Here is a 26,053-nt window from a genome sequence, read left to right as displayed (position 1 = left end):
GCAGTGGCAATTACTGGGGTTTCAGTGGTGAACATAACCAGTCCAGGTTCCATTGCCCTTGCCCCTGTCCTCAGAGCTCCATCTCTCCTTAGCAGTATTCTCTCTTCATCCCTGATGGGCTGTATAATCTAACCATCAAATCCCTTCTCTAAGCCACCATCACAGGATTCAGTGCTCCTGTGTAGGAGATATATGCTAGTGGCCTAGAACTGGGGTGGTCATTGCTTCTGCTACCAAGGGTGAGGTAATAAATGTTTTCCTAGCCTCACTCCCTTCAAACTGGTGTACAAAAAAAAAACAACCAAAAAACAAAACGAAAACAAAACAAAAACTTCTTCCAAGAGACAGTGGCACATATATTAAATCTTACAAGGCTGTTATTAGTCCTGCATATCTGTTAACTTATGGGTTAAGGACATAGTGTGAATTGTTTTGGTGGCCAAAAACATTGGATGAAATTGATTATGTGGAACCATGTGGCCCATACACCTAGCTTACACTTGGTTTTTAGGAAAGTAACTATGAAGGTAAATTGTACAAGTACATACAGTGATTCAGGGTATAGGTTGTGAAAGGACAGGTGTGTGTTTGCATGTACATGTATGTGTATAGGAGATGGAGAGATCTGTGTAGTAGGCACTGTTGAAGAAAACATGCTATTGGATATTCCTTTAAAGCATTTTATGGATCTAGAAGTGGGGAAATATTGAAATAGGGATTGAACATTTTCACTGCAAACGGTATTTCACTAACTGATAGCCCATGTGGTAGATTTTTAAAATCTTGAGTTGATGCATACATGTGATTTGGTGATATCCCGCTTATACGTGGCTTTACTTTTCTCCACTTAAGGACCTGTCCTACACAGGAATAATATTGCAGACTATGCACTCAGTGCAGGGACCACTGCTATGAATGCACAGAGGCTCTTAAGAGCTACCAAACTGAAGAAACCCATTCTTCTGGAGGGTTCCCCTGGTGTTGGCAAGACAAGTTTGGTGGGAGCATTAGCAAAGGCTTCAGGAAATACCCTTGTTAGAATCAACTTATCAGAGCAAACGGTAAGCTCAGTCATCCTACAGCTGATGGAGATAGCTATAGATAGTAATGTCTGTGTCAATTTATAGTTTCCTAATCAGAAATGGTTACATTATCAGTATCCTCAATATTTCTTTTCTTTTCTTTTTTTTGTTTTTTTGAGACAGAGTCTCGTTCTGTTGCCCAGGCTGGAGTGCAGTGGGGTGCAAGTCTCCTGCCTCAGTCTCCCTAATCGCTGGGATTACAGGTGCCCGCCACCACACCTAGCTAATTTTTGTATTTTTAGTAGAGACAGGGTTTCACCATGTTGGCCAGGCTGGTCTCAAACTGCTTATGTCAAGTGATCCACCTGCCTTGGCCTCCCAAAGTGTTGGGATTACAGGTGTAAGCCATGGCGCCCGGCCTGTATCCTCAGATATTTCATATCATAATAAAGACCACAGCAACATGACCTTCCAAACTAAGTCTTCTTTGGATTTGTTAATTGCTGATACCTATAATATTAATTCTCTCTGGATGCTTTATTCTAATTCTCTTTCGAGAGAGAATTATCCACTTTGATATTTGCTGTAATATAACCCCAGTTAATTTTTTGCTTAAATTTTTTTTTAAAAAGTAGTAGAAATAAAATGACTTTTAACAATCTAGGGAAAATATGGTAAGATGACAAATTGAATGAGAATCCTTTGGAATAGGGTTTTGTTTTCTTTTTTTTTTTTAAAGCCTGTCAATTAAATTCCAAGTACAGCCAATGTTGACAACTGTTAACCTAGAGCACCAGCTCAAATTGATGGATATATGGAGCATGTTGGGAAAGTTCTTGGGGGCATGTTTGGGCTCTTGGTAAAGAGAGCTGGGATTGGTTAGTTCTATCTTGGGTGTAGGAAGGAAGAGTAGTGGTGCCAGCCCCAAATATTTATCATTTCAGATTTAGGGTGTTAGAATCCAGTTGATTTTTTAAGTAATAATGGCTTTTCTCCATTTCTTCCCCTTTCAAAGGACATCACAGACCTGTTTGGAGCAGATCTACCTGTTGAAGGTGGCAAGGGAGGAGAGTTTGCCTGGCGTGATGGCCCCTTACTGGCAGCTTTGAAGGCAGGCCATTGGGTGGTGTTGGATGAGGTGAGGGGCCTGTTTGTCGTGCCCAAGACAGTGATCATGTGTGTGAGGAGCAGTCATCCTTTCACAGTTCCATTTCACAATCCATTTCTCAGTGGAAGATCCCTCTGATGACTTTTCTCTAATGAAAAGATCCTCTGTAGTTTCCTTTAAGAATGAGGAAGGTCACTTGGCAGAATACACAAAAAGAGGCCCTTGTACATAAAACCTACAAACTCTCCCACTGTTTAAAGTTATCCTTCAGAGGAAAACTGCATCGTTACTAGTTTAGTCTCTGGCAGGCTTGCCGTTTTTGCATTTATTTTAGAGGCATTTTACAAATAGTGTCAACTGCTTCATGTTTTATTAGTGCACCAGAGACACTAAGGAAAGACATACAAAATGACCTACCGAAATGAGGAAACGATCAGTTATATGTGCATATTGGGTAAATTATTCATCAGAAGAAAGAGCAGAGTATGAGACATGATAAATACTGAATCTGACAGCTAGAGATATGGAGCTGGGTCAGTTTGGGGTGCACAATATTCAGGAAAAGGCTAGAAATATTTGTGGAGCTGAAATGATTAGAGTGATGTACGTGTCACAGGTGAGACTTTGGACACAGGCTGCAACAGGTCCCCCAGGTTCAGACTCCTGGGTCCGATCATCAGAGAGGGTGCTGTGGGACTCCTGTCTGCTGAGCTGCTTTCTGCCTTTTATTCTTGGGATAACAAGGAGAGGGAATTTTTCCCCATTTTTCAGATTTTTTTTTTTTTTAACAAGATGTCTGATACAATATATATTAGCCAGGAAAAGAGAAAGCCTAGTTTTAAAGCTGAAGGCTACTGACCATACTTAGTATTTAGTGGAATTGTGTGTTTAGTGGAATTGCATTCAGGGACGGCAAGACCTTCTAGATTTATAAACACATTTAAGAGCGGCCTTCTGTTTGGGAATATACAGAAGTGTTTGTGCTTTGTGGTGCTTGTGTAAACATGACACTTGAAATTCTAATGTAGTATGCTCTGATTTTTGCCTGTTTGCATTTTATTAACTTGTATTTTCCCAATCTCCTTTTTCTATGTTACCAACAAACCACACATGCTTCACATCCCTGATCTCTGAACTACTTATCTGAAGACCTACATTCAGCTCTTTTCATCCTGGCACAAGAGCCCCTTGTAATTGTTCTTATTTACAAAATTGGTGGAAATCAGCTGTATTAACTCACTTTATATCCTGACTTTGAAACCCGTTGGAGATTTTGTTCAGTGTTTGAGATGGGAAAGTATTTAAAGAGTTAGCAAATCTTATCTATTCTCTACAATTAGTGTTACGTGTCTTTTTCTTTTTCTTTTCTTTTTTTTTTTTTTTCCTATTTTTCTTTTTTTTTTTTTTAGGCAGTCTCAGTCTGCCGCCCAGGCTGGAGTGCAGTGGTGGGTTCTCGGCTCACTGTAACCTCCTCCTCCCAGGTTCAAGTGAATCGTGAATCTTCTGCCTTAGCCACCTGAGTAGCTGGGATTACAGGCATGCGCCACAATGTCTAAGTTTTGTATTTTTAGTAGAGACAAGTTTTCGCTATGTTGGCCCGCCTGGTCTTGAACTCCTGGCCTCAAGTGATCCACCTGCCTCGGCCTTCCAAAGTGTTGGGATTACAGGCGTGAGCCACCATTCCTGGCTAATTTGTGTTACACATCTTAAAAACTCAGATTGTGAAAATGAAATATCTGTGTATTGGCAAGTTTTTCTGCAAGTTATTACTTAACAGAGCAGGTTAATATAGGTTATATATAATGGCTACAGTTTAACTTTTGAGAAGATTCTTAACTTTAAAATATAATTTGAGCATTTATTCAGTTTAAAGATTATTAATATATGTGTGTATACATACGTGTGTGTGTGTTTGTGTGTGTGTGTATAAAATACCAGCCAAAATCTCTTTAACGTACATGGGAAATAAAGAATAATAGAATTGGACCAGGTACAGTGGCTCATGCCTGTAATTCTAACATTAGGAAGCTAAGGTTGGAGAATTACTTGAGCCCAGGAGTTTGAGACCATCCTGGACAACATAACAAGACCTTGACTCTACCAAAAAAAAAAAAAAAAAAAGAATTAGCTGGATGTGGTGGTGCACACCTGTGGTCACAGCTATGCAGCAGGCTGAGATGGGAGGATCTCTTGAGCCCTAGAGGTAGAGGTTGCAGTGAGCTGTGATTGTGCCACTGCACTGCAGCCTGGGTGACAGAGTGAAACCCTGTCTCAAAAACAAAAGAATAATAGAATGAAGACAAACCAACCATAACTCAGCCGAAAATACAGAAGGTTATCAATATTGTTTGAAATTCCCTTTCTGAAGATAATTCTAGCTTTATTTGCTGCATATTATTCCCCTGCTTTTTGTTGCAGTTGTATAACATATTTGAGACAAATATATGTACTTTCTTCTTTAAATAGCTTAACCTGGCTTCTCAGTCTGTATTGGAAGGACTCAATGCTTGTTTTGACCACCGAGGAGAAATCTATGTGCCTGAGTTAGGAATGAGCTTTCAAGTGCAGCATGAAAAGACGAAGATTTTTGGGTGTCAGAATCCCTTTAGACAAGGAGGTGGGAGGAAAGGCTTGCCCAGGTCTTTCCTTAACAGATTCACTCAGGTAAGATTTGCTGTTGCCATAGAGACCAAAGATAGACTGTGAGGGGATAAGACTACTATTATGAAGCCTTTAAGGATGTTCACTGAGAATTACAGAGGATCAGCTTAACGATCCTCTTTCTTGTCCTTATATGATCAATATTAATGTGACTGATTCCCATCATTGCTTCTGTCCTTCATCTTTTGCCCCGGAAGACTAGATGTGTTATCAGCTGGAAGAAAGTGAGGTCCCCAGCCTTTTCAGGATTCTGTGACTGCACTCTGGGATGAAGTCCAGTCTTGGACCTTTTCAATTGTCCCTCTGATCTGTTGAAATATATAAGAAAAATTTTTATTGAAAATAATGCATTTTAACTAAAGAAAAGAAGGAACAGAAAACTACTATGAAGAATAAAAATCCACTATTCCCCAGTCAGTCATTATTAACATTTTGGTATCTTATGCCTTTATTCTTACTTGCGGAGGGGTACCTGTGTATGTGTATGCTTACTTGTTTTAACATCAGTTTTTCAGAGTTTAACATCATCAATCCAGAGGTTTGGAAATGTCTCTAGATTTCTTTAGTGTCACTGTCTCTTATGATTAAGAATTGGCTGAGTATCCTTTAAGAATGTTTTATTGGCTGGGCATGGTGGATCATGCCTGTAATCCCAGCACTTTGGGAGGCCAAGGCAGGTGGATCACCTGAGGTCAGGAGTTCGAGACCAGTCTGGCCAATATGGCGAAACCCTGTCTCTATTAAAAATATAAAAATTAGCTGTGTGTGGTGGCAGGTGCCTGTAATCCCAGCTACTGAGGAGGCTGAGGCAGCAGAATCGCTTGAACTTGGGAGGTGGAGGTTGCAGTGAGCTGAGATCGCGCCATTGTACTCCAGCCTTGGCGACAGAACGGGACTCCATCTTAAAAAAAGAAGAATGTTTTATTGAGAAAACTTTCAAACATATGGAAAAATTGGATGACTTTTATAGTGAATACTCGTATCTACCACCCAGATTTAAAAGCATTTTACATTATATATAGGAAATTTTTAATAACATGTATCTTTTTTTTTTTTTTTTTTTTTTTTTTTGAGATGGAGTCTTCTTGCTCTGTTGCCCAGGCTGGAGTGCAGTGGCGTGATCTTGGCTCACTGCAATTTCCTCCTCCTGGGAGCAAGCAATTCTCCTGCCTCAGTCTCCTGAGTAGCTGAGACACAGGCGCATGCCACTATGCCCAGCTAATTTTTGTATTTTTAGTGAAGACAGGGTTTCATCATGCTGGTCAGGATGGTCTTGATCTTTTGACCTCATGATCCACCTGTCTTGGCCTCCCAAAGTGCTGGGATTACAGGTGTGAGCCATTGCACTGGGCCTCTTTTTTCTTTAATTCACTAGAATAGAACTTAAAAACAAAACCTCTACTCTGCTGTATTTAGAAGATTTTATGATTCTTTATTCTCAAAACACAAAAAAAATTTCTATAACTGAAAATTATATTTCTCATGTATTGTTACTTGGTATTAAAGATTTTGCATAATAAGACATGGTAGTCATTTCTAGTGTTTGGTAAAGAGAAACAAAGGCATTTCTTCATGTTATTTTTGGATTTCTAGGTCTTCGTTGATCCCCTTACAGTAATTGACATGGAGTTCATTGCCAGTACTTTGTTTCCAGCCATTGAGAAAAATATTGTTAAGAAAATGGTTGCTTTCAATAACCAAGTAAGTACCTACATGTATTGGTTTCTTTTTTTTCTGGCTGTATTTGAACCAGCATTTTTTCAACATAGAGTTCTACCAAATTATCAGGATCTCTAACTAAAAAAAATTACTTTGAATTCTACAGGTTTCTAGTGGAAGGCACACTATGTAGTGGAGGCTTCCGGTAATTCATTTCTGTATTGTGACTACCAGTGTTAATGCTTAGAGGATATGCCAGGCATTTGGAAGTCTTGAGAAAGAGGCTCTGAATCAAGCCTGTTAATTTTTGTTTCAGATTACGGATGCTTTTGTAGTACATTCCTAGTACTTAATTCAGTGCGTAGTAGTAAGCAGGGCATGTTTCCCAATCAGGATGTTTTCTTTCTAGATTGATCATGAAGTGACTGTTGAGAAGAAATGGGGGCAAAAAGGAGGACCCTGGGAATTCAACCTCCGGGACCTTTTCCGCTGGTGTCAGTTGATGCTGGTTGACCAGTCCCCTGGGTGTTATGATCCTGGTCAGCATGTATTTTTGGTCTATGGTGAAAGAATGAGAACCGAAGAAGACAAAAAAAAGGTGAGTTTCACACTTGGTATTTGTATTTCTTTCCATCTGAAAGTTGATTTCCTGTGGGTGAGAAAGAACATACACTAATAGCAAGCCATTTTTTTTTTTTTTTTTTTTTTTGAAACTGAGTTTCATTCTTGTTGCCCGGGCTGGAGTGCAATGGTGTAATCTTGGCTTGCTGCAACTTCGCCTCCCAGGTTCAAGTGATTCTCCTGCCTTAGCCTCCCAAGTAGCTGGGATTACAGGCATGAGCCACCACTTCTGGCTAATTTTTTGTATTTAGTAGAAACGGGATTTCACCGTATTGGTCAGGCAGATCTCTACTCCTGAATTCAGATGATCCACCTGTCTCAGCCTCCCAAAGTGCTGGGATTACAGGCGTGAGCCACTGCATCTGGCTAGCAAGCCTGTTAAAGCTGCTTCAAAATTTAAAAGTTAAAAGAACAGACTAAACGTTCTCCTACCTTGGGGTCTCACAATGTAGAGTAGCTTGCTTTAGAGGACATAATTTGCTTATCTATCCAAATCCCCATGATCACATACCTTAAAGCAGTATTGCCCTCCAGTAGTAAAGAACTAAGTCTTCATCATCTTTACAGGTACCAAGGTGAGAAGCAGGAGGAGGCAGACAGGTGATACTCCGTAGAAGAGGAAGTTTTTCTGTTTTGTTTTGTTTTTAAATAAATGTCAAATTACAAAGCATTTTGTCTAGAAAGTATAATCGTATAAAGAGGGAATATTCTGTGTTTAAGTGAAAATAAAAATATCTGTTTGTAAAACTAGAATTCCTACTGTAAGGAATTGTAATAATGTGTGCATTTTAGTTTGTGGTATTTAAAATCCTGTCTCGCTGAATGCTCACAATAGCTGTAGGCAGGAGGTGCTGTCATGGCATCTTACAGGTGAAGATCCAAGGCTTAAAGTTATGGAGTGTCACAGGCAGCAGAGCCAGCTTTCCAGTTTAGGCCCTCTCCAGTTTGTCTGCTGTTTCCTTCCAGTAAACTTCACTGTTTGAAAATAAATGAATAGATACATAGATGCATGCACTAGAAGCAGTAACCTCCTTGTTGAAATGTGAAGATGTGGCTGGCCCATAGCACATGTGACTTTCACAGCCCTTTCATTCTGCTACCCATTCTGTTTGTTCTTATTTATTTATTTTTTTTGGATTGCAAAAATTTATTAAAATTGGAGACATTGTTTTAATCTTCTTGTGCCATGAGACTCCATCAGGCGGTCTACAAAGACCATTGGGAGGCTGAGGATCACTTGAGCCCAGAAGTTTGAGGCTGTAGTAAGCTTCAAAGGCCACTGCACTCCAGCTTGGGTGAGGCAAGACCCTTTCAAGCAGTAAGCTGCATGCTTGCTTGTTGTGGTCATTAAAAGCCCTAGTTGAGGATAACAGGTCTGCCTGCATTTCTTCAAGCATGAATTCTGAGTTCTTTGCTTCTTTAAAACTTGCTCCACACAGTGTAGTCAAGCCGACTCTCCATACCTTTAAAAGGTATGACAGGAACTGTCTTCATGTCCTTACCCAAGCAAGCCATCCATGGATAAAAACGTTACCAGGAGTAGAACCATTGAGCTGGTCCAGACAAGTTGGACTCCACCATTTCAACTTCCAGCTTTCTGTCTAATGCCTGTGTGCCAATGGCTTGAGTTAGGCTTGCTCTTTAGGACCTGGGAAGAAACAATTCAGTAGCTATTCTCATCCCTCCTTTGGGACACAACTGTCCGTAAGGTGCTATCCAGAGCCACACTGCATCTGCAACCAGCACCATTCCTCACAGGAGTCGACTTCTACCTCGAAAAGCTGTTCTTATTTTTTTTGAGGCAGGGTCTCACTTTGTTGCCTAGGCTGGAATGCAGTGGCACAATGCTGGCTTAATGTAGCCTTGACCTCCTGGGCTCAAGGGATCCTCCCACCCCAGCCCACTGATAAGCTGGGACTATAGGCACATGCCACCACAGCCTGGCTAATTTGTTTTTACTTTTAATAGAGATGTGGTCTTGCTGTGTTGTCCAGGCTGGTCTTGTACTCCTGGGCTCAAGCAGTCTTCCTGCCTCAGTCTCCCAAAGTGCTGTGATTACAAATGGAGTGAGCCACTGTGCCCGGCCACCCAGAGCTTCTTTAGTGTGGTATTCAGAATCTAATTACACACTAACTCATTTATCATATGTAGGTGACTTTCAATCATTTGATTAGGAGAAAGTCTTAGTAGTTTTTAACAGCTTTATTGATATATAATTCATATAATCAGCTAGTATTTTAATTTCTTCATCCACTTATAGTATATTAATTATGACCAAAACACATGCCAGTTGTTGAATGATTGATTAGTCAGGTGCTGGGTCATTGTGGTATGTGGAAGTTTTCCATCACTCTTCCAATTCAGGGTTATTGTAATAGACCTTATAGGTGTTTTCTAGTTGGGGAGACAAGGTCAAGAAAAATAATGTCATAGAAGGATAAAGTCTATAAAAGCTAGAAGAGTCCAGTTGAATTGAATTTTGATTTTATAAAGCTAAACCGAAGAGCTAGATTGGGAATTTTTTTTTTTTTTTTTTTTGAGATGGAGTCTTGCTCTGTCGCCCAGGCTGGAGTACAGTGGCGTGATCTTGGCTCACTGCAACCTGGGTTCAAGTGATTCTCCTGCCTCAGCCTCCCGAGTAGCAATATTTGTAATTTTAACCCTCTGGTAGAACATCAGGGGTTGGGGATTATATGCTTTAGTGTGGAACATGAGGTCGTGTATCACCTGGACTCATAGGTAGGTGACAGGAACACTTTCCTATGCTGCTTTTAGTCTCACAGTCCAATGTTTGACACTGATTATGATTTTATCTATATTATTTTTATTTTTTAACTTCATTGCAGTATTCAATTATATAAGTGTTGCTGCTTTTTAGAAATACTATTTTGTATACTTTATTTATTTTTTTTCTGGCTCTAATTTTCCCTACTTCTGTGGGCTAAATTAATGTTTTTTATATACCTCTATCCCCGCCCCCCCAACCATTACTCTTAGATTTTTTAGAGATCCAAAATAAAAGAGAGTCAACAGAACATTTTCTAATAGCATTACTGCTAATGAAAGGATAACAATGTAAATAATTGGTTAGAGGAATAAATTTGGTTTTCATATCTACATAAATGTTTGGAGGGATAACATGTTTTTGGAGGCTGACTGGCTTAGATTTAAAATCGGTCACCAACCATGGGCAAATTCTATAACTCTTGTGAGTGCTGTTGTCTATATAAAATGGACATGGTAACTATTTTGCATGGGTATAAAGAGAAGAAATAATCTACCAAAGTACTTAATACAGTGTTTGGTACATAGGAGGTGGTTAATGAATGGTCATTTTTCTTTATAATCTTCGTATTACTGTTCTATCGTCTTTTTAGGTAGTATCATCAATGATGAAAGCAAACAACTCTTTTTTGTCTCTAGATTTCAATACTACAGTGTCCATGGCTTCAATTTAATTTATGGTGCATTCTCACTAGAATCTCAGATGGTTTGGAATATGACTGCTATGTTCTCAATCTCAAATTTACTTTCATTCCAAAGAATTAAATAAATGCAGTCAATCCTTTTTATAAGAGAAAATTCAAAAGGATAAGGGAATTGTGTCCAGTGTTTTTAGAATAGTGACTCTTATCACTGTGCTTGTTTTCTAGAAAGTTTGCCTAAGAATTAGGTGGAGTGATTTGTGTTTTTATTGCATTATCTTCTTCCTTTAGGTCATTGCTGTATTCAAGGATGTGTTTGGTTCAAATTCCAACCCATACATGGGAACCAGACTATTTCGTATCACTCCCTATGATGTTCAGGTAAGGAGACTAGGATAATCCTCTATCCTTTGACATTTTTTAATGGTTTCTTCTGCTCCCACTACCAGGCACGCTTATGGAAATCTCACTGGCCTGTCTTTTCAGTTGGGCTACTCAGTCCTTTCCCGTGGGAGCTGTGTTCCTCACCCGTCCCGCCATCCCCTGTTGCTCCTGCACCAGTCATTCCAACCCCTGGAGTCAATCATGAAGTGTGTGCAGATGAGCTGGATGGTCATCCTGGTCGGGCCAGCCTCTGTGGGCAAGACCAGCCTGGTCCAGCTTCTGGCACACCTTACTGGCCACACATTAAAGATCATGGCTATGAACAGTGCAATGGATACTACTGAGCTGCTGGGTGGATTTGAGCAGGTAACCAGTCTGCCTTCATATTTTCTGGCAAAGCATAATAAACCCCGTGGTCTGACTGAGGGTCTTCTGAGTTGGTGATGAGTACAGATAACAGTATTCTCTGACCCTGTGATGAGTTCATGTCCTCTGGAAATTACAGGTTGATCTTATACGACCTTGGAGGCGGCTGCTAGAGAAGGTGGAGGGAACTGTAAGGGCACTGTTAAGGGATAGCCTCCTTATCAGTGCTGATGATGCAGAAGTAGTGCTGCGAGCCTGGAGTCATTTTCTTCTGACATATAAGCCTAAGTGTCTTGGAGAAGGTGGTATAGCTATCACGATGGAGATTGTCAACAAACTAGAAGCAGTGTTATTGCTTATGCAGCGACTCAACAATAAAATCAACTCATACTCCAAGGCAGGTATGTATATTTGGATCTCTGTATCAGGAACTTAACCATTGCTTAATTGTGTCCATTTACACGTAATAGATTTACAAATGTTTTGTATTAATAATTATTAACAATCGGAACTTGTGGGAAAGTTTGGCCTAGAAAGTAAAATGAAGCTGAGGTAAAGTATTCAGAATAGTTGATCCTCAAAAATCAAATAGGAAAAAAATTGGTTATGGTGCTTTATGGTTTATTTTGTGTGTAATCACCTATAATGATAAAACAGCATGTAAAACTTTTATTATTATTGGCTTTTTTTTTACTCAATAATTTCTCAGGAAATTGAGCATTTTTAAACTGAAGAATAGGAGTCTGAATTCATAGGATGTGTTTATTCATTTGTGTGGAGATGGAGGAAATATATCATCCTGTACGCCATCCAATTAACATGGAAACTTCTCTCATTTTGTGGTGCCACTTTCAGAGTGGTGGTGAGCATGCTCTTAGGGAGGATTCAACCTAAAGGCCCATAGGCTGGGTCTGTCACTATGCTTGTCATTCTTTATTTCCAAAGCCTGCTTGTAACTGATTACAAAGTGTTGATTCCTTATGGCGGAAGAAATCAGACATCCCACTTCTAGGCCAGCAAACATTTTATCTGTGGCGGTGGGCCACTCATTTACTTTCTTCATTGTTGATTTGGTCTGTCATTTCTCACTTTAAGCCTGCCATTTGAACTTGAAATCCTTTACTCATTCACTCTAATTATAAAAGATATCCGATGCAGTCATGTGTCATATATTTTTAAATGGGTATTATAAAACTCACCATTGAGTTATGAATTTCTATTGTAAACACTATATTGAATATATGCACTTTTAATCACTGTGACAACACTGCATTATAGGAAGGATTATCTACATCTAATAGATGAGGATGTGAATATTCATAGAGACAAAATTACTTGCCTACAGTTTTACAGTTAGCAAGTAGTTGGGCTATGGTATGTTAACTCTAAACCTTGTTGCTCTCTCATCTTTAGAAGTAGAAATCCAATGTATATTACCTTGTGATATGAAAAATGGTCATAAAACAGTTTCCAGCCAAAAAGATCAATTGAAAAATTTCCAGGGAAGGCCTATATAAACTATAAAGCATTTGGCAAGTAATTACCAGTTATTACTATATTACTATAATCATATGATATGCTCATTATAAAGGAAGCCCAGTTTGCACTGTGTGAAGTTATAGCACTTTCATTTAATATAAATGCACTGATAGATGGGAAACATCCTCCTTCTGCCATTTGAGAAACCGTAATACAGAAAAATCATTTGCCACCTCTATCACCCTAGAGTCAGCCCTGAGTAGCTATTAATACAGAGAGCCATTAAGAAGTATTTTCTGTCTTAAACTTAACTTTCCTATCTGTGTTTAAACAGAAGCAAAACATTCTTCTATTTATTCTTTGATGAAATCTTAAAAACCTCTGCTAGAAGTATCAACCTTCCTTTTCATAAACTTAATTCTTGGTTTGAAGTTAAGTGCTGTGGATGGTGATTCTTCCCTGTGACATTTCAGAGTTTGCCAAACTTGTTGAAGAGTTCCGAAGCTTTGGTGTGAAGCTTACGCAGTCTGCCAGTGGCCGTAGCCATGGCACATTTGAATGGGTTGACAGCATGTTGGTTCAGGCCCTGAAGTCTGGAGACTGGCTTCTCATGGACAATGTTAACTTCTGCAAGTAAGAACCTTATGCCTAATCAGTGGTCCAACTTGAAATTTGGGATATGCTTGTCAAAGTAGAAACCCAGATAGAAGTGCTGGTATTTTGAAGCTGCTATTTTTCTTAATTACGCAGGCATCCTCAGCCATATTCTGTAGACTTCTCCCTTTGGTGAACAGTGGTAATTTGTCATCAGACAGTTACAAGATTTCAGCTCTGTATGATAATTTTCAGCCAAAGCAAAGGCTAACAAAATTGGATTATTTTTCCTGGCAATGTCCTTTGAGTTAGGCCTTTTAATTTAATATCAGAAGTCTTCCTTTTGTTAGGGTTTCTTCAGTGCAGTTTTTTCTAATGCAGGGTCTGACACAGGGCAGGCATTTATTAAATGGCCATCAGTGATACAGCGATTCAACCATGTATCATTCTTGATCTTACAGTAAGGTAAAGGACAAGTGTGAAACTATTGTACATATACAGTTAACATAGAAGCTACTACAAGTTAGATGATGGCTGTTTCTTCATGGAGCATTGATCTGAATGTTACAAATTGAAATCCAGCCACCTTAAATGGATTTGATAATGTTGAGGGATGGGGGGCAGGAAAGGAAAAAGTGAAAAGGTTATAGTGCAAGGAACTTATCATTTTCTTCAATTTCATTTATTCAAAAATATCTTGTGTATTTACTGTGTATAAGGCCCTGGGCTATGTGCCTAGGGAAGCGAGAAGGGAAATCAATGGGGAATCTACTTTTGAAAGAGATCACTGTTGTATCTGGGTGAGTGATTGTGCCAAAAGGAAATGTGAGTCAAAAGCATTTGGAGCCCCGTGTGTGGAAGGAAAGAAGAGTCAATGCAGCATGTCAGCCTGTCCACCATCTGAATTCTGTCTCTGCAGCCCATCAGTGTTGGATCGTTTGAATGCTTTGCTTGAACCTGGAGGTGTCCTCACTATTAGTGAGAGAGGAATGATAGATGGATCCACTCCCACGATAACACCAAATCCCAATTTCAGGTATTTATATCTCTTACATTTCTGCCTCAGAATCTGACAGCCTCAGTAGCAGAGGTAGACGTTCAGTACGACTTCCTTATATATTTTATTTATAAACTGAATCATGGGGAAGTTCACCCATTTATTAATTCACTTAACAAATACTTACTGAGGCTTTACTATTTGCCAGGCATTGCTGGGCTCTGGAAACACAGCATAAACAAGAGGGGCAAGGTCCTTGCCTTGCATTGGTGACGAAGGTGGGAAGCAGAGATACCAGTCATGATCCTTTTGCAGTAATTTAGGCAATACATCACAGTGGCTTAGATGAGGGTGGTCAGATGGGTTGGTTTGCTGATGGACATATGGGTTGAGAAAAAGAAGAATCAAGGATGACACCTATGTTTTTGGCTTGAGTAACTGGGTAAAAGGGGTTGCCATTCATTGAGAAAGGGAAGACTGGTAAAGGAGCAGGTTTAATGTGGGGAGGGTCTGCAGGGAAACAGCTGTTTACTTTCAGACATAAATGAGAGGTGTAAGATAACTAGATGGAGATGTTGATGGGCATTCAATATATGAATCCAGTTGTTTCAGGAGACTACACTTGCTTCCTGTTCTGCTGGCTGTAGGTGAGTTAGAATAATGAATTAGTACAGCCTACTCTGGGGAATATCTGAAGGTTAAATTTTTAAAGTTCTCAGCACTAAAGGTACACTGGATATATCATACACAGTTCCTTAGGAAAGTAGGTTTAGAGAAAATCTTTTGCTGTATTGATGCATGCTAGAAGTAAAAGATCCTTGATGTGAATTCTGTGACAATGAGCCACATGGGATTTGCCCTCACTGACTGATGCTGAGCTACACCTTTGGTTGCACTGGGATTTAAAATAGTTTTTTTCTTTGAATTGCTATTTTTCTAGACTTTTCCTCTCGATGGATCCTGTTCATGGAGATATATCCCGAGCTATGAGGAATCGTGGACTTGAAATCTACATTTCAGGGGAAGGGGATGTGAGCACCCCAGACAACCTGGATTTGAAAGTTCTGCTGCACAGCCTTGGATTGGTGGGGAACAGTGTATGTGACATCCTCTTGGCTTTACACACAGAGACCCGGAGCACTGTTGTAGGTGAGGTGCTTGACTTTTGGGCCTTTGCAGAGTTTTAGTCTTCAAGAAATTTATGTCATTCCATTGGACTGCTCGTCAAAGATTTCTTACATTTAGTGTATGTAGAAATTATCAGGAAAGCTTGTTAAAAATGTGGATTTCCAGACACCCCAAGAGATTGGGTTCTGCAGGGCAGGGCGAGGCACAGGAATCAGTATCTGAAAGACGCTTCTTATGTCATTCTGATGCAAGTAAGCAGAGGCTAACCCTTGAGTAATTCCACTTTATGCACTGAGGTTTATGAAGTTTGCCCATCATTTCTCCAGGGTCATCAACAACCTCTTGAAGTTGGAATAAAGAGGAAACTTTGAGTTGTTCAAAGCAGACAGGTGTTACTTTTTCTAAACGTTCAATTACACAAAAAGGAGCAAGATAATAAATGAAGTATTGCTTGTTGGATAACTACTCTGTGTTAGGTACCATGCAGATTGTTTATTTAATTTTTTTTGAGACGGAGTCTCGCTCTATCGCCCAGTCTGGAGTGCGGTGGCATGATCTCGGCTCACTGCAAGCTCCGCCTCCCAGGTTCATGCCATTCTTCTGCCTCAGCCTCTCCGAGTAGCTGGGACTACAGGCGCCCGCCACCACACCCGGCTAATTTTTTTTTGTATTTTTAGTAGAGATGGGGTTTCACTGTGGTCTTGATCTCCTGACGTTGTGATCCGCCCACCTAGGCCTCCCAAAGTGCTGGGATTACAAGCGTGAGCCACCGTGCCCAGCTGTTTATTTAATCTTTACACTAGTTCTGCAAGGCATATGTTTTCATTTTTCAGATAAGACTCAGAGAGTTTGAGTAATTTATCGGTTAATAATAACAGCTGGAAGTTGCAAATAGGGCTGTTGGATTTCAAATCCCATGGTCTTTTATGAGGTTACACTCAACTTGCCACTTTCAGTGTGTGTCAGCATTAGATTAAGGATATACGTGACCAGGCTTTATCACATCTATAAATGAGTCCCTCATAATGAATTACAGACAGCCAGAGAGAAACAGGGGAGATAGGAATACAAAGGTTCCTACAGGTCCTTTGTGCCCTCGGAGGACTCTAGAGTCTACTTGGAATGTTTTGTAAAGTAAGTATTTGGGTGGAGCTGACAGGAAGGAGGTTTGATGGGAGGGCAGAATTTATCCATTTTCATTGGAGATTTTAAAGACTCTATTGTTTATAGATGGCAATTTTTTTTTTAATAGGTTCTCCAACATCTTCTGTATCAACTTTAATCCAGACAGCCGTACTAATTGTCCAGTACCTGCAGCGAGGGCTGAGTTTAGACAGAGCCTTTTCTGAAGCATGCTGGGAAGTGTATGTCTGTTCCCAGCATTCACCAGCAAACCGGAAGGTACTATGAAGTATTGCAGAATGTTTCTAAGTTGTAATACCCTACATTATTGAGTACGAGGAAATTATTTTTAAAGGTGGCAACCCAGTCACCTAAGAGAGTTGACCACTGCAGTTTGCTCTAATAGAGATCTGGTATCCAGGTACTTTTCTGGAAGATAGCTTGAATGTAAATATTCCTTTTTTTTTTTTTTTTTTTTTAAACTTACATGTCATCAGGAAAAGTAGAATTTGACTTGTGTTTTTCATTGAAGAGTGTATTAAAAGTTGTTGTGAGGTGGTCACATGGACTATTATTACTTTGCTGTTTTTTGGGGAATATCACTTTTATGTTGGTACCACTGTATTGTGTTTTTGTCTCCTACCAGCTTGTACAGGCTTTACTGGAGAAACATGTTTTTTCTTTGCGAGCACATGAAACCTGGGGAGACTCCATTCTTGGCATGGGACTGTGGCCAGATTCTGTGCCCTCAGCTCTCTTTGCTACTGAAGATTCACACCTGTCTACAGTCCGAAGAGATGGACAGATCTTAGCATATTGTCTCAACAGGATGAGCATGAAAACCAGCAGCTGGACAAGGTCAGTGGAGCCTTCGGCTTGTGTCTCTGGTTTCTTGGCTGGTTTTTATTTTTGCTGGAAATGGTCAGGACACAATATATTTAACTGGAGCATTCTGTGGCCATTTATTATGTAGCTGTCATAGTTTTATTGTTCATTGTGATATTGCTCCCTATTGATTATTTATTAGGTAGGTTTTAACTTTCTTCCTCTGTGGGAGATTCTCCTTTTCTCTCTTACCTTTGATCTAATATTTGTGAAAGAGGTTTTCTCAGTTATTTGGAATGGGAAATAAAAGGTTATTCTAGTACTGAGTTTGTTCATTCAAATGAATTTCAGGAGTCAGCCTCTTACCTTGCAAGACTTAGAGAAAATTATGCAGTCCCCCAGCCCTGAGAACCTGAAATTTAATGCAGTCGAAGTGAATACTTACTGGATCGATGAACCAGATGTTTTGGCCATGGCTGTTAAATTGCTCATAGAAAGAGCAACCAATCAGGATTGGATGCTCAGAGTTAAATGGCTTTATCATTTAGCCAAGAATATACCGCAGGAGCTTGGTGAGTAGAACAGCTTAATTTGTCCACTGATGTGATTTATATACACTTATGCTATTTAAGTGCCTCAGCAGCTGTGTTAATCTGTGACTACACTGTTAAAATTACAGTTGGGAGGTCTCCTAGGAAGAAATTTGTGGTCTGGCATTACTGTTAAGGAGCAAGTCTGCCTGTAGATGTTTCACAAGATAAACTTTTGTTTCCATGTTATCCTTAGCATTTCAGGACATAGTCACCTTCCTAACAAATTCAAAAGGAAAGCATACTGTATTATTTTACTTTTTAGTTTTGAACATCTGCTTTTTGTGCTGTACTACTGCTACAGAACCATTCTATGTGGGAAAGGTATTAGTTTTGATAAATGCATTTCCTCTAAAAGTATATAAGATTCTAATCTTATTTTAGTTCCAGTGCTCCATGTTGTCACACTTGGAGTTGTCCCTTGGTATCTGTGGGGGATTGATACGAGGACTCTCCCTCCCCCACCCAGGGACACCAACATATGTGGACGCCAAGGCCCCTTACATAAAATGGGATAGTATTTTCATATACCCTACACATATCCTCCTGTATGCATTAAATCATCTCTGGATTACTTATAATACCTAATACAATGTAAATGCTATGTAAATAGTTGTTGTGGTATGTTGTTTTAAAATTTATATTATTTTTGTTGTATTTTTATTTTTTGTTTTTTAAAATTTTTGAATATTTTTGATCTGTAGTTGGTTGAATTCCACAGATGTGGAACCCTCAGATATGGAGGGCCACCTGTACTTTCTTTGTAGTTCTTTCATTTTAAGAGAGGACAAAGCAACAATAACAACATTGCTTGAATTGTAAAGTACAGAACATGGAATTTGTTGGTGGAGATTAAGTAATTGAGTTTACATGAGCCTTTCTACTTCATGAGAATTTGTCAATAAGCCCATGGATGTTTATAATATTTTGTAACACATGTGGTCATCTGTCTAAATATATGTAGAGAATTTTTATAAATATTTTTATCTATGTTGTCCTATATGATAGCCACTAGCCAGCCACAGAGGGCTACTAAAATGTAAATGTAGATTAGATTTAAAAAAATAAAAAACCCAGTCCTTTAGTTGCACTGGCCACATTTCAGGTCCTCATATGTGACTAGTGGTTATTCTATGCAGCTGTAGAACATTTTCATCACTGCAGAATGTTTAATTGGATAGCACTGCTTTAGAGTCTAACACTGGTTTCTCCTTCCTCCACAGAGTCCATACAAATTCATTTGGAAGCCAGTGCTGCATCTCTCAGGAATTTTTACTCACATTCCCTCTCAGGTGCAGTCAGTAATGTTTTCAAAATATTACAACCAAATACAACAGGTATGCACTTTTGATTTCTAGCTCTCAGCACTGTTTTGGAAACTTATCTTTTGACTTTATGGGGAAAAGATCTGACCTGTTAGAGGTCTCAACATAACAGTATTTTTTAGAAGACTCATGATATGCAGAAGCAAATTCTTCCTCTTTTTTTTTGAAACTACGTTTTTTTTTGTTTGTTTGTTTTAAAAAAGGGACAGGGTCTTACTAAGTTGCCCAGGGTCGTCTTGATATCCTGGCCTCAAACAATCCTCTTGCTTTGGTCTCCCAAAGTGTTGGGACTAGAGGCTTGAGCCACTATGCTTGGCCTGAAACTATCCATTTATCCTCCAGCTTCTGAAGGAGGCTGATGATATGCCATGGAGTGAAAAGAATCTAGGAGTTGGAACACTGGGCGCTGGTACCAACTCTGCCACAAACTGGCTTGGTAGATTTTTGGCTCATCATTCACTGTCTCTGCCTGTGTTTAGAAACTAGGGGAATTAAGCTCTTATTTCTCTGAGGTACCTTCCACCTTTAACTTTGTGTTGTCTACCAGTATTGTTAGTAGGAAGAGTTTCAAAACAACGAGATATTTGACTTAAAGGAAAGTTACACAGGGTCATTTAATTTAGGAAAATATAAAACTTTAATGATAGATGCGGTGACTTGTACCTGTGGTCCAGCTACCTGGGAGGTTGAGATAGGAGGACTGTGTAAGTCCAGGAGTTTGAGGCCACAGTGAGCTGTGATAGTGCCGCTGACTGCATTCTAGCCTGGGCAGCAGAGCCAGACCCTGTCTCTGAGAAAGCCTTGATGATGAAGTTATAAAACCATAGTGATAACAAAAATAGACATCTAAGATATCTGATCAAAGGAAGTATTCAAGATTTATTTTTTTAAAATAAGGAGTGAGAGAATAAACATTTCCTAGAACAGAGTAGTATTAACTTGATTGGCACAAGCATTAATGAGGAAAATGGGCATTTTCACAACACCAGATTTAAAATTTTCTACCTCCATCTTCATTTGATGTTGATCAAAATATACCACTGGCCATTTGGTTTAGAAAAAAATATGCATGATGCTTTTGTGCTAAATAATTCCTTTATGTGCACTAAAGATCATGGAGTGAATGGGAAGAAATCAAACAATAGAGAAAAATACTTTGCTAGTCAAGTTGTGGCTGAACTAAGTCATGGCTTTCCACTATGAGAGGATTGTAACTTTTACAAACACAGTTCTACAATAGCAGCTTTCATTTTCAGCATGCATCGCTTGTCCTCTGTTGGAACACATTAGCTCCATCTGTCCTTTTCAGTTTTGTAGCCTTTTTATCTTACTGAGTGTTGGAATATGGGTTCCCTCCTTAATGTACCTGCTGTTCACAGTATGTCCTGGGTAGTCTGGGTAGTCTACTATATGGTGGATGCTTTTAAAACTTAAAGTGCTCCACTGAACCGTCCTGCCAGCCACCTTCAAATTAGTGTAACCCTTTTTTGTGTCTTGCCTCCTTTCCTTGGGTTTTCACAACTTCTGGAGAATGTCAGTCTCCTCCTGCTTCACAGAAGTTGTGTCAGGTGTGAGCCAGAGGATTGTGGGGCAGCAGCAGCCACACTCTGATTATAGAGAATTTGTTTTTAAGTTTAAAAAAATTGCATTGTTTTCTTAATGAAAACAGATAGTGAGGTGTATTCATTCATTTTCTGCCATGTACGTAATTTTGTTTTGTTTTGTTTTGTTTAAGCTAATGGTGACCACTGTGTAATTTAGCCCATGGATTAGTGTGATCTCAGGAAGTGAATTCATTGGTTGGAATGTTGTATTCTAGTAGGGATTACCTTTATATCCTGCGTTGGGATGAACTTTCAGGACATACAGATACTTTGCATTTGGTAAAGATAGAGTGTAAAAGCTATTAAACCCTGCTGTTCTAGTATTATAGGATGAATCTCATGGTATTTTCTGGTTCAACCTCTTCCCCATCAGGATTCAATGTGCTTAAAGTAAAACAATGAAAATATTCAACTGAAACTTCCCAGGCAAGGAGTTTAACTCCAATATTTCTGATTTTTGTTTTGTTCTGTTTTTAAACTAGATGAATTTGTGATCCCTCTGGATCCCCGATGGAATATGCAGGCTCTGGACATGATTAGAAATTTGATGGACTTTGACCCACAAACGGACCAGCCTGACCAGCTCTTTGCCCTTTTAGAATCAGCTGCAAACAAGTAAGTGAAACCTGCTGCTCTGGGCACTGTTTGCCTCACTGGCTTCTCGGATTATACCTTTCCTAAGAATCTGTCAAATAGCTTATGTGTGTTGAATTTTGTGAACCTGAGAAGTTGTGGGGTGGGGTGTTGGACATATTGCCTTTATCGTACAATAATCATATTTTCTACTGTTTTCTGTTTTTGTTTTGCTTTTGAGACAGGGTCTAGTTCTGTCACTGAGGCTGGAGTGCAGTGGCATAATCTTGGATCACTGCAACCTCTGCCTCCTGGGCTTAAGCCATCCTCCCACCTCAGCCTCCCAAGTAGCTGGGACTACAGGTACATACCACCACACCTGGCTAATTTTTGTACTTTTTTGTAGAGACAGGGTTTTGCCATGTTGCCCAGACTGGTCTTAAACTTCTGAGCTCAAGTGATCCACCTGCCTCATTCTCCCAAAGTGCTGGGGTTATAGGTGTGAGCCACTGTGCCCAGCCTGGTTTTTGTTTGATTCCCAGCAGCTCCTCCCATTTTCACCTACTTGTTTTTACTTGTCTCTTCCTCAGCCATCTCTCTGTCCACATCATTTCCTGTCCTCAAATGTTGGAGACATAATAGCACCTCCATACTTATGTACACACTGACATATGAATTTACATAATTTTCAAAGTGAATCCACAAGTATAGTGTGTACCTCAGAGGTTGTCTTGCAAGCTACCAACCCCCTACTCCTCTACTCCACCAGCTCCTCCATTTCTACCATGGCCACTTTGAAGAGTTCACAGTGCAGTTTGTCAGATCGTGACAGACCAAGGCCTGGCAGTCTGCCTAGACCCAGCTTTCTCCATTCATCGATCTTCTTTCCTTTCACCTTAGTAGTTGTCACTTTCGTCTCCATCTCTTTAGTCCAAGATTTGCAGAGGCAGGAGAGGAATGGCAGGCTGAAGGACCCTGATGTTCCAAGTGTTCCAGCAAATAGAGGATATGATTGAAAACGTTATTAACCGATAGCTATTTGTTACGTTTTTTGAATCTCATTCCAGGACAATCATATATCTTGACCGGGAAAAACGGGTTTTTACTGAAGCAAATTTGGTTTCTGTTGGTAGCAAAAAGCTAAGAGATAGTGTTTTGAGAATGTCCTTTGAATTCCATCAAGGTAAGAACGTTTACCTTTTGTGTTCTCTAATTAAGCATCTGATTGCATAATGTTGCTAAAGTTGAGAGGCATATTCAGCAGCTGCTGCTGTTTACTGGCTTCTTTCAATCTGCTGGCCTGATTTTAAACATGTCCCCTTACTCAATAGTAATGACTAACATTTACTGAGCACTTACTTTGTGCCAGGTGCTTAGCTAAATGCTTTTTATGTGTCCTTGATCTCATTTACTTTTTATAGCCACCTGTGATATAGGTCCCCATGTTGTTAGTGAGGAAAGGGAGACACGGAGATGCTCAAGGTCACATCTCTAGCAAGTAACAGAGCCACTTGAAAACTAGGTCTGTCGGCTGAAAAAGTACATATTCATAAGCATTTATTATAGGAGGGAGCATTTCTCCCATCTTTATTTTTTGTTAATTGAAAAGATAGTTGTGCTTGTTGGAAAAAATTCAAACTATTAAAAAGTATAAAAATTGAAAAAGTTCATCTTTACATCAGCTACTGTTAGTAATAGTTTCATTTATATTTTCTCATATCTATTGGTATTAACTATCCTTCTAAACATATGTACTTAGTTTTCATTTTATACTTAAATACTTGTATAAAATATACATTTTTTTTATAATCTGCGTTTTTCAGTGAGACATTATTTACATCTGTAGGTATACATGCCTCATTTGCCAAGTTTAATAATACAGATTGAACATCCCTAATATGAAAATTTGAAATCTGAAATGCTCCAAAATCAGGAACTTTTTGAGCACTGACATGATGCCACAAATGGAAAATTTTATACCTGACCTCATATGATGAGCCATAGTCAAAATGCAGTCCAAACTTTGTTTCATGCACAAAATTATTAAAAATATTGTAAAATAGAAAATTTGGACTGTGTTTCCCCAAGATACCTCATTATGTATACGCAAAGATTCCAAAATCAAAAAAAAAAAAAATTGAAAGTCTGGAAGACTTCTGATTCTAAGCATTTCAGATAAGAGACACTCAACCTGTAGCAGGCAAAGAATTTGCTTTTGTTTTTGCTCTGAAAATTGACCTTTGTACTGGGGATAACATTTAAGTTCTAGATTACAATTTATTTTGAAAATGTCCAGAGATTATTTTAAATCTGATGAAATGTTCTCATTTTATTTATGTCGACTCCCAGATCCAGAAAGCTATCACACTCTGCCCCATGAAATTGTGGTCAATCTTGCTGCTTTTTTTGAACTTTGTGATGCACTAGTCCTGCTCTGGGTACAGTCCTCCCAGGGAATGGTGTCTGATGCCAGTGTCAATGAGGTAAGGAACTGCACCTTGTTTTATTTTTAAAGAACAAAATTTATCTTTCTTGGCATAAAGATTCTTAGGGCTAAGACTAACTTTAGTGTTGTTATATGCCCAATATTATTTAAGAAACTTATTCTTAACAGTTTTAAATATACCTATACACATATTTAAAATCTTTATTGGGTTGTAATTTACATATTATAAACTGCATATATTTAAAGTGTATAAGTCTTGACATGTATACACCTGTGAAACCATTATCACAGTCAAGATAATGAACATATCCATCACCCCCAAAGGTTTCCTCATTCCCTTTTTATATTTTCTTCTTTCCTGTTGCCACCCACAACGAGGTAGCCATTGATCTGCTCTCTTAATGTGGATCAGTTGTATTTTCTATAGGTGGAATTATGCAGTATATATACTTTTTTATCTTCTTTCACTCAGCATTGTGATTTGGAGATGCATCCATGTGGTTTCATGTATCAGTCGTTCATTCCTCTTTATTGCTGAGTAGTATTCCATTGTGTGGATCTACTACAGTTTTTTTATTCGTTCACCTGTTGTTAGATTGTGACAGTTATATTTTAATCCACTTAAGTCCTCTTAGACATTATTGTCACATGTGGATTAAATGGAAATTTTAATCCAGATTATTCTAGTAAGTCTGGTAAAGTAGAGCAGCCAGTCTTAAACTTTTTGATCTCTGCCTCTATACTCTTAAAGGTTCTCAAAAACTCCAAAGATGTTACATCTGTCAGTTTTTACATATTAAGAACTGAATCTGAAAAACATAAAAAAACCCATAAATTTGCTTAAAAATACAGTAGCAAAGAATTTCATGTTAATATGAATAACTTATTTCCAATAAAAAATAGCAATTTCTAAAATAAAATTTGAGAAATGTGGAACTGTTGTACATTCCTGCAAGTCTCTGTATGTCTGGCTTGTGAAAAGATGGATTCTTGTAGTATGTTGTTTGGGATAAAGTTTATGAAGAAAAACTGGCCTCCTATAGTTAGGAGGTTGGAAAGGGGAGGAATATTTTAGTAACCATTTCATATAATTTCAAATATTCTTATTTGATGGCACACCAAAAACGACAAGTAGTTTTGTAAGGGTTATTTGCAATGGAAAATCTGAGCAAATAATCAGTGAACTTCTTATGTTAAAATTCATTGGCCACGGCCAGGTGCGGTGGTTCACGCCTGTAACCCCAGGACTTTGGGAGGCTGAGGTGGGCGGATCACGAGGTCAGGAGATCGAGGCCATCCTGGCTAACACGGTGAAACCCCATCTCTACTAAAAATACAAAAAATTAGCCAGGCATGGTGGCGGGCACCTGTAGTCCCAGCTACTCGGGAGGCAGGAGAATCGCTTGAACCCAGGAGGCAGAGGTTGCAGTGAGTCGAGATCGTGCCATTGCACTCCAGCCTGGGGGACAGAGCAACACTCCGTCTAAAAAAAAAAAAAAAAATTCATTGGCCTAGTTTGAACCTTGGATGGACTTTGACCCTGCGTTAGTTTATAGCTCGTGCAGTGGTAACTTGGAAAATATTGTTCACTGAGCTGGCACATTTCATTCTTCAATATAAATAAGTAAAAAGTCACACTTGTGAAAAATCACAAGTCTCTTCAGAAAAATCGTTACCAGGAAGTCATCAAACTCTGTTTTCCAGAATTTTTTTTGAGACAGAGTCTCGCTCTGTCGCCCATGCTGGGATGCAATGGTGTGATCTCAGCTCATTGCCAACCTCCGCCTCCTAGGTTCAAGCGATTCTCCTGCCTCAGCCCCCTGAGTAGCCGGGACTACAGGCATGCGCCACCACACCTGGGTAATTTTTGTATTTTTAGTGGAGACGGGGTTTCACCATATTGGTCAGGCTGGTCTTGAACTCCTGACCTCAGGTGATCCACCTGTGTTGGCCTCTGTAAATGCTGGGATTACAGGCATGAGCCACTGTTCCTGGCCAGTTTTCCAGAATTCTAAGTTTTGCTTAAAAGCGGAAATTTTATCATGGCAACATATATCCTCAATTTTTTTTTTTGAGACAGAGTTTCTCTCTTGTTGCCCAGGCTGGAGTGCAGTGGTGCCATCT

At 39.3% G+C, this 26,053-nt stretch overlaps 1 protein-coding gene across 3 annotated transcripts in view; it reads left to right on the top strand.

Annotated features, from left to right (window-relative positions):
• Positions 1 to 26,053, top strand: part of MDN1 (midasin AAA ATPase 1) — a 186,391-nt gene that overhangs the window by 98,931 nt on the left and 61,407 nt on the right. For all 3 annotated transcript variants that reach the window (XM_054491122.2, XM_054491121.2, XM_063666411.1), the window contains exons 36-53: positions 853 to 1,061; positions 2,038 to 2,160; positions 4,597 to 4,794; positions 6,385 to 6,492; positions 6,860 to 7,048; positions 10,788 to 10,877; positions 10,983 to 11,246; positions 11,386 to 11,647; positions 13,199 to 13,358; positions 14,239 to 14,355; positions 15,257 to 15,465; positions 16,697 to 16,845; positions 17,213 to 17,424; positions 17,743 to 17,963; positions 19,205 to 19,318; positions 21,393 to 21,525; positions 22,551 to 22,666; positions 23,833 to 23,966. In XM_054491122.2, the coding sequence (XP_054347097.2) occupies positions 853 to 1,061; positions 2,038 to 2,160; positions 4,597 to 4,794; positions 6,385 to 6,492; positions 6,860 to 7,048; positions 10,788 to 10,877; positions 10,983 to 11,246; positions 11,386 to 11,647; positions 13,199 to 13,358; positions 14,239 to 14,355; positions 15,257 to 15,465; positions 16,697 to 16,845; positions 17,213 to 17,424; positions 17,743 to 17,963; positions 19,205 to 19,318; positions 21,393 to 21,525; positions 22,551 to 22,666; positions 23,833 to 23,966 (3,008 nt within the window). The remainder of the gene's footprint in view (positions 1 to 852; positions 1,062 to 2,037; positions 2,161 to 4,596; positions 4,795 to 6,384; positions 6,493 to 6,859; positions 7,049 to 10,787; positions 10,878 to 10,982; positions 11,247 to 11,385; positions 11,648 to 13,198; positions 13,359 to 14,238; positions 14,356 to 15,256; positions 15,466 to 16,696; positions 16,846 to 17,212; positions 17,425 to 17,742; positions 17,964 to 19,204; positions 19,319 to 21,392; positions 21,526 to 22,550; positions 22,667 to 23,832; positions 23,967 to 26,053) is intronic.

This window comes from Pongo pygmaeus, chromosome 5 (assembly GCF_028885625.2).
Source record: "Pongo pygmaeus isolate AG05252 chromosome 5, NHGRI_mPonPyg2-v2.0_pri, whole genome shotgun sequence".
NCBI classification, from domain to species: Eukaryota; Metazoa; Chordata; class Mammalia; order Primates; family Hominidae; genus Pongo; species Pongo pygmaeus.
The sequence above is the reverse complement of the archived record's forward strand: the minus strand, read 5'-3'. Positions and strand labels throughout refer to the sequence as shown.